General features: G+C 42.9%; 1 protein-coding gene across 1 annotated transcript in view; it reads right to left on the minus strand.

Moving 5' to 3' along the window:
- Positions 1–7,597, minus strand: part of LOC136448912 (collagen alpha-1(XXV) chain-like) — a 73,890-nt gene extending 66,293 nt beyond the window's left edge. The window contains exons 1-2 of the mRNA XM_066448621.1: positions 7,037–7,597; positions 6,837–6,903 (exon numbers count right to left, since the gene is read on the minus strand). Coding sequence (XP_066304718.1) covers positions 6,837–6,903; positions 7,037–7,327 — 358 coding nt within the window. The 5' untranslated portion in view covers positions 7,328–7,597. The remainder of the gene's footprint in view (positions 1–6,836; positions 6,904–7,036) is intronic.
- Positions 7,598–7,884: the final 287 nt, after the last annotated feature.

Consider the following 7,884-nt stretch of genomic DNA (forward strand, 5'->3'; position numbering starts at 1 on the left):
TCATTCTACTGCCGATCGATGGCAGTGTCTGTTTGCAATACAGACTTTACGAAGACCTAGATAAAAGAACAGTTGTTATTTCTCATCATTTGTGTTTTCTCCCAATAGAGGCAGCTTGTCCACATTTCAAACAAAAGCATTAAGGTGTTGAAAGGCACTATTAGGGCTTTATTTGAAAGGTGTGCCGTGCAAACTCACCAAGATTGTAATGTATTTTAAAAAAAGCCAAAGCAAGGACTCATCACTACAATGCAGTTAACTCATTCATCCTCCTCTTCCCAGACAAGTCTGGACCCAATATCATCAAAATCAGGGCAGGGGTGTCTTCAATGGGATAAGCCCCCCCCCCCCCCCCCCAACATAAATAAATTCTTCTGCTTTAATCCCCATTTATAAACATCTCTGCTTACATCCAAATTATTAAGTTCCTGTAAGGAACTGGGCTAATTTTCCAGGTAGAATTTTCATCCTGTTTTGACTGGACAGGTTTTGGGAAGGCTTGGAGAGTCATATCTCATGATTTATATTAGTATATTTATACATATAGGGTAGGAACACTTTTTGAACGGGCATAAATACCAGAGCTGTTGTAAGAATAGTGGACTTTCACCCCTGTTACTCCTACATTACATGACGTTACATACAAGGCTGACCCACTTTCTGCTAACAAGAGTCAACATCAAGACTTTTCAAGCGTTCTTTACCTTTTCAACTTAAACTAGGTCAGGAACAGGGCTGCCTTCAGGACCCTCCGTCCTGGGAGGGAAATTTGCTTGTTGGGACAGAAAAAAGTGTCACCCATCCGTCCAAAAATCGAAACTTCATGAAAATGTCTGAATCCGGCTCTGAGGGAGGGGGGTTGGTGGTAATCCCAACCCGCCAAATCCGCATCAGGATTGATTAGGGATCGATCTCGTTTCGCAAATACTGGTGTGAACCGGGGGTATCATACATAACATACGTATAATCCCTATCTATACTTACTTATCTATACTGAATGGATTCCAACTACAGGTAGAAAATGCATATCTGTTTGCTTTGCGTTACACAAGTTATTCGTACCACATTTGGTCCGCTTTTGAAAGTTGCCAGGCACCAGCAGCCTGGGGCAGCCTTCGGTACATTCTGTTAACCCCATTTGACAAGCATTTGTTTTCCGAGGGCCTAGCATGCCACATTACCCTGCAGAGGTGACATGACATCGGCCATCTTGACAAGACACAATCCTGGGTGATTATAGGATAAGTCCTGAGATCTCTCTCACAGAGGCCCTGATATTGCCTTACTTTGTCTAGCCTAAGCCATAGTATTGAGGAACCACTATCCCAATTATTAAGGCATTTTCCTATCAAAGAAAAGCTGATGTCCTTATGTTCTGTCTTCACGGTCAGAAAGAAACTCAGAAACGAGATCACATGATGATTGGAGTGAAGCGACCGAGCAATTAGAGAGTTCGTTTCCGTCTGTAGTCTGTAGAAATGTCAAGTATCGCTGTCCTTTGCCTTAGAAGTTGCCTCAATCAGATGAACTGCCGAAGGATGCAATTGGTATTGATGCTGATTAATACTGTCCACATCCTTCTGGGTACAGCTGATCAATTAGTGAGCATGTGTTCCATTTCGAAAATGTCAAAAATCTTCTGTCCTTAAATGAGCCTGTATGCCTTTACAAATCACAATGAGATATGGATATAATCTGAAGATCCATAGAAAGGCATATCACTACAAAGTATGATTGCCCTAAACTGTGAGAAAGATTTGCAGTCTATTACATGCAGCTTCAACTACTCTATTACAAAATGAAGGAAATTTTATGATAAAGCTTGCTATGACAGCTGCTTTTTGGCTTTATTTAACGTCACAAACTTTGGAACATTCCGTCTTGCTATTTCACATTCCCCCTCATCAAAAACGTGTCAAAAACGTAATATAATGAAAATGTTTCAAGATACCTTTGCTTCAATGATACGTTGGTATGCAGTACCTGAGAGTATAACCAACACAAAGTGGGTCAGTGATTAGAAAGTGTAAGTAACGCAAGATGACATATATAGGCCGACAAGGGACAATTTGCGGTCATGAATAAATACCCCTTGGACCTCTTAAGAGTCTATTCTACCTGTCATACAGAAGAGGTAAGTCGCAAACTTACTACTACAGTACTAGCTAACGAAAAAGCACCATACTTCGTCCTCAGTCTGAGGTCACCCGCTTTACCTTTACCTTACATATAAGGGATATGCAAATTAATGCCAAAGCTTTCATGGTATCTCCGAGGTAATACTAATAGCGATCAGTTGACAACTAAAACAATGTTTGACTGAATGTAACTAGAGCTAAGCAAATGATAAGCAAAATGTCTCAGTTTTTGGCCAAGAAAACTCTCTCTAGAAAGGATGTGTACAAGAACAATCCTTGCTGGCTGCCAACAGACCCTACCATTGGACATGACCCCAATAGTGTGTGCTTAAAAGGACCTCATTTCTCTAACTCAAACCAGGAGGTCACCCTCTCTTCAAACAAGAACACAATGTGCCAGACTTTGCTCTCATTCCGGGCAGCGTTTTAATGATCTGGTGTAAAACTCTAATTCGAAAATCAACGGACTTAGAGAAAAATGCTCTAGCTTCTCGTGTAGAAAAAAACACAACTAAATAAGCATCTAAGCATCTCCAACGGGGATGAGAAAAGTCGCCTCACTAATTAAAAGCAACAGCTATATCGTTCAGAAGGGGAAACAAATTCAGAGCATGCAACCGCAGGGTTAAGGTCAGTATCGCTTCTGCTCACCCAGGATTACCGCTAAAGCCAAGGTTTTCCTTTAGGCTTTCTGTACACAAGTACTTGATGGATAGCACCTCTAATGATCTGGGTACATAAAGTACCTCTTTTAGTGAGCATACATTTTATGTTTCGTGCTCTTTCAGGCTGCACCAATTCAACCTAGTTTGAGGTACTTTTCCTTTGATGACGGCAATATCATAACAACAGTGAAAGTTCTGGTACACATGATAAGAAACCCATTGAATGGACCAATTACGGTCGGTATGTGTCCTCAAATATTTTCTGGACAAACAAAATTAAGGCTATTCCCCTAGTCTAATCAGATGCTTGCTCACGGGTGGAAGTGGGCACAAGCGGCCTTCCAGAGGTAAATTGTGGACAGTTTTCACAGCGTGGTGCTTGTCGGAATGGGACAACGCCAATCCAATTACTGTTCCCTAAGACAAGAGTCAACATTGCTGTTTGTCTTCTTTTCAAACCGAGCAAATATCGCAGAATACCGGAAAGATCAAGCCACAGAGCCGAAGAATTCTATACCCCCCACTTGAAAATCAATCAAGTCAATCCGAAAGGAAAGCAGAAGTTGTCACCAGTAACTGAGTAAGTGCAATATAGCCAAGGTTGAAATGACAGTTTAAATATCCTAATCAAGTTATTCAATGCAAGAGGTGGCAATCGATCAAACAAAACAGAGCCATGGCACCCATGACATCTCACGATTTTGACTTTGCAACCTCTAGCAAAAATCACACACAGTTTTTAATAGCAGGCTTTTGGATGATAAATTAAAGGTAGGAAAAGTAAGGACTAAGATTTAACCATGCCGACGAGCATGGAAATCAGAAAAATGACCAATGCAAGCTAGAGCTCTGGATTCAAATGTTACCATTTATAGTACTAAGCTATATTTCAAAGAGAGCAAACTTCAACACCTGCTGTGGTAACCTCTGACCTTTTGTACCAGCAGGTTTTTAAGGTATTCCCACAAAAATAAATATGACCTCCCCTTTCAAAATCAAACAGCTGGACTCCTTTTGGCTCAGGAGTGTCTCGGCCCTGTTATGGCAGCCAAAAGTGATCACGCAATGACCCAAGGCAGACATGGACAGATTTTTTGTTGATTCTTCGTGGCGACCCCAAGCACTTTTCAGGGGCACGGTTATCTGTTATGGACTAATTACTACGCAGGAAGTGATCTGACCAGTACCGATAGTTCACATCAAGTATTCAAATGTCTTGCCAATAGCTGAAAAAGAGAAAGGAGAGAGAAAATTCACAGGACGGACTTGCAGCAAAGTTTTTTTTTACCACTTTGCAAAGTGGGCTGTTACGTATCATACTGTATTTCTTTTGTAAAAATTTGCGGCTAAAACTTCATTGCCTGTCTCTTTACAAATGAGACAAATGCATACATTGTTGCATTTTCATAGAAAATGAGCAGGATACTAGAGATTTATAGAAAATAAACTACTGATGAGGTAAAATGTGTTTACAAATCTGATAACACTGCAAATTTCGAAATAGCAGCATTATGTTGTAAAAACATTTGAAAGAAATGAAAAGCATTCAAATGGTATTTTCTCCCTCACCTTAATTCAGAACATTCAACTACAATGACAGAACCCAACACTATTCCCCAATCCTCAGTGATTCCTCACCGAGTCAGAAACATCAATTTACACACAATAGTTTCATCAACTGATAAATGAACCCAAAAATCTGATCTAGACATTCCAATTACCACCATACCGACCAGAAAATTATGGAGAAAACATCTAGTACTGTACCACAATAGTACACCCCCCACTACACTACACCATATTTAACCAGCCTTCAATAATTCCTTACCAAATAGCTAATAGGATAGGGGCACTTTGTTTATACAGCGTACTTTATCCACTTACCAGGGGGGATAACTACCTGTAGAAGGAAGGCAAGGTGAGAACACTAAAGCCCTACCGTATAATTAGCTACGTCAGCAACTTCCTAGCGCTCTACTGTAAATCGACTTAGAAATGCAACTGCCTACCAAGGACTTTATACACAAGGTTGGACACAAAACCAGGATGTAATTCATTAGAATAAGACCCTTCATCTGAAAGGTTATTCTTTACTGTAAACCATACTTTTTTTCAGTGATGGACAATTGTATAGGTGCGCAAATAGCTACCAGAAAACTAACAATGGCACAAAGGTAAGTAATACATGATCTGTGTGTAAGGAGGCCAAAGGTCACTTTAATACAAGCCAGGCCTGGATTTCCTATTGTAATACATGTACTCTAAATCATCTAATCAATACAACAGGGAAAATCCATTTCATATCAGATTATCCTTGACCAAAGTAGCCTACACTTCAGAAGGGTATAATAAGAGGAATCTTGATTTGAATAAGCCTCCCAATACAATACTGGAAATCAGCTTATTAGAGACACTTACTACTCTGTTATCTATTTATCTGATTTGTAACTACCTACACCTTGAGGCTGTGACCGTGGATTAGCAGGGTATAATACTTTTACTTCCTCTTGCCTTACTGCAGTTTAGCTTATTTGTGCATCTTTCTTTTCAAGAAGCATGGCCAACAATAGCTATAGAAAGTGCCGGAAAGCCTAGCCATTAATCATCTCTTATAAAGAGCTTGTTTAAGAATGGATCCTCTTTCCATTTCACGTTTCACACTCTCTTTATCAAAAACCTCTCAACCAAAGTTAGATTCTGATATATTGCAGATATCATTTATACTTTCGAAGGCGATTTTGACAGATATTATCACAAGAAAGTGGAGGTATTTCCCACTGACCCACTGCAATAATGAGAGCATTCTACAGTAGCATAGTTGTGGTTGTGACAATGATATGTTAGGACAAGTGAGAGGCATGTGTGCAGCTGGCTAGTACAGACCTCCCCCCTCCCTCCTTCTACTGTCAACTCACAGAATACCACCCCATTATGCCAGCCAGCCCTGACAATGTGCACCCAACATGCTAAGTGGAAAAGATAACATGATTACTGCTTCAAGTCAGCAGTCATAAGGTCCCCCAGTCTGCAAGAAAAGTGGAGAGACGTTTTCACCACTCTGAAAGCGATTTCTCTTCCAAGAGGGTGTGCATGTATCAGATGCGGACACACAAAGCTTATTTAACAACTTCAAGGCTGTGTGAAAACTCCTTATTGTCACACATGGGAATAGAGGACTCAGCTCCAGATATCCTAACCCCACATGGGCTGAAAAGAAAACAGAGCCACACAGCCGATATCCCAACACCAAGGAACCAGGGAAAACACTTGCCCATCTGGGTTGAGGTTTCTGCTCGGCTTGACTTGTAGGGTAGTAGTGGGGTGGGAAGGGTTCAGAAGTGTTGTTCTAGACTGGGACGTTTCAATGCTGTTCTTGTTGCACTGGGCTAGTTACTCCTAGTTGTACCAGCAGTTTTTGTCACTCAAGGGTCGCTTTTTTGAATGGGGAAACAAACGTAGTATTGTCACAGGGAGTCTAGTGTTAGGGTGCTGTATCGGGTAGGCACTAGAACCCCCACTCTCCGCACAAATATTCTAATTTCACTACAAACAAAACTCGCTGTTCTGAGTATAAAAGCCACGCGCTGTTCTCACAACACACGTCAATAGGGCTGTTGGCATTTACTTGGAGAAAATAAATGTCGACGGTTCGCAGGCAAGCGTCAGCATTAGGGGAGGGGGTAATGCTTTTGTTGTCTCGGCGGATCGGGTGTTGTAGTAAACGCCAGGCGTGCTAATCAGTTAAAGGACGGCGGGACCACCGTACGGGCTCACGGGGTGTCCCTCGGCGGGCATACGGGAAGTTTCCAGCGGCGTCCGGGTCTACCGACGGCCGGGCCAGCTGGGGCACGGGGGGCAACCGGACCAGAACAAATTATACGCCTGCATGCGATCGCGCTGACTGGAAATTCTACATCAAATTTAAACTACAAATCACACTACTCTGTCTCTATGTTTACAAAAATTCCGTGCCCTTGTGCACTACACGGACATAAGAGACTTGATCGGAGGCCAGGAAGTAAAAATAACTCACCGGGCGGGCATTTGCACTCCGTTGTTTCCCGTTCTCTTCGATGTCTCGCCAAATGTGTCTCCAATTTCTACACATCAAGAAATACACCACAGGATCATCAACAATTCTCTAAACCAGCACGAAGTCATCTTAACACTGCTTCAAGTTAGGTTACAACTACACACGACTAGCGCTGTAAAATATAGGAAAGTTGGACTCACCTCAGCAAATAGCTGCTCTACCCGAGAGTCGATGAGTTCCGACAAGCGGTCCTCGGAGAGACCGCTTCCACACTCCGCCTCTAAGTCCCGTACTCTGTCCTGGAGTCCTAAAAGTTTGACATTGAACACTAGACAGCAAGCCAGGGCGAACACGCACAGCAGTAGTAACAACAAGTTGAACGCCACCGCGCAACACAACCGCGACGATCGCCGCGCCTGGGAGGCGGAGTCCTCGGCAGCCTGGCTCTCCCCCTGCCGAGAGTCCACGAACTTCTTCCCGGTCTTCTCCATACCGGGGTCTTACAGAACGCACACGAGTTCCCGCGATCCAACAAGAAAAAAAAAAGTTTCCTCAGCGGCGATCTGTGTCCAGACGAAGCGCTAGAGAGTGTCCACACAGTCCACACACGCGCCTGTGGAACACGTCGAGCCGATCGGATCTAATCAGAATATTGGGAATCAAACCCAGGCTCCCTGGTAAACTTTCCCCCAACAGCGAGCCAACGTGCTTTGGTCCGCCTGACTGCGCGCGAACTGCATTCCCCACTCCAGCATGTTATTTACATAAACACCTCCCAAATCCCTCCGCCCAGCTTTCTCCCGGGAGTTTTTAAATGCTAAAGAGGTAGACCCCAAACTTCTTCAACTACCAGCAAGTCTTCAAAGACTGGCCTACAGCCCCACACATGTAGACGCCTCCGGCTTTAGAATTTGTAATAGACAGCACCGCTTGCAAGGCAAAATGAGAAACATTTGTGAGAGTGAAAGAAGAACTACTTTGTTTGAGGGTCTGTAACGCGAGCTGCGGCGTGTAAACAAGGCGTGTTTGTATCACGTGGGGTGTGGTC

Source organism: Branchiostoma lanceolatum, chromosome 14 (assembly GCF_035083965.1).
Source record: "Branchiostoma lanceolatum isolate klBraLanc5 chromosome 14, klBraLanc5.hap2, whole genome shotgun sequence".
NCBI lineage: Eukaryota > Metazoa > Chordata > Leptocardii > Amphioxiformes > Branchiostomatidae > Branchiostoma > Branchiostoma lanceolatum.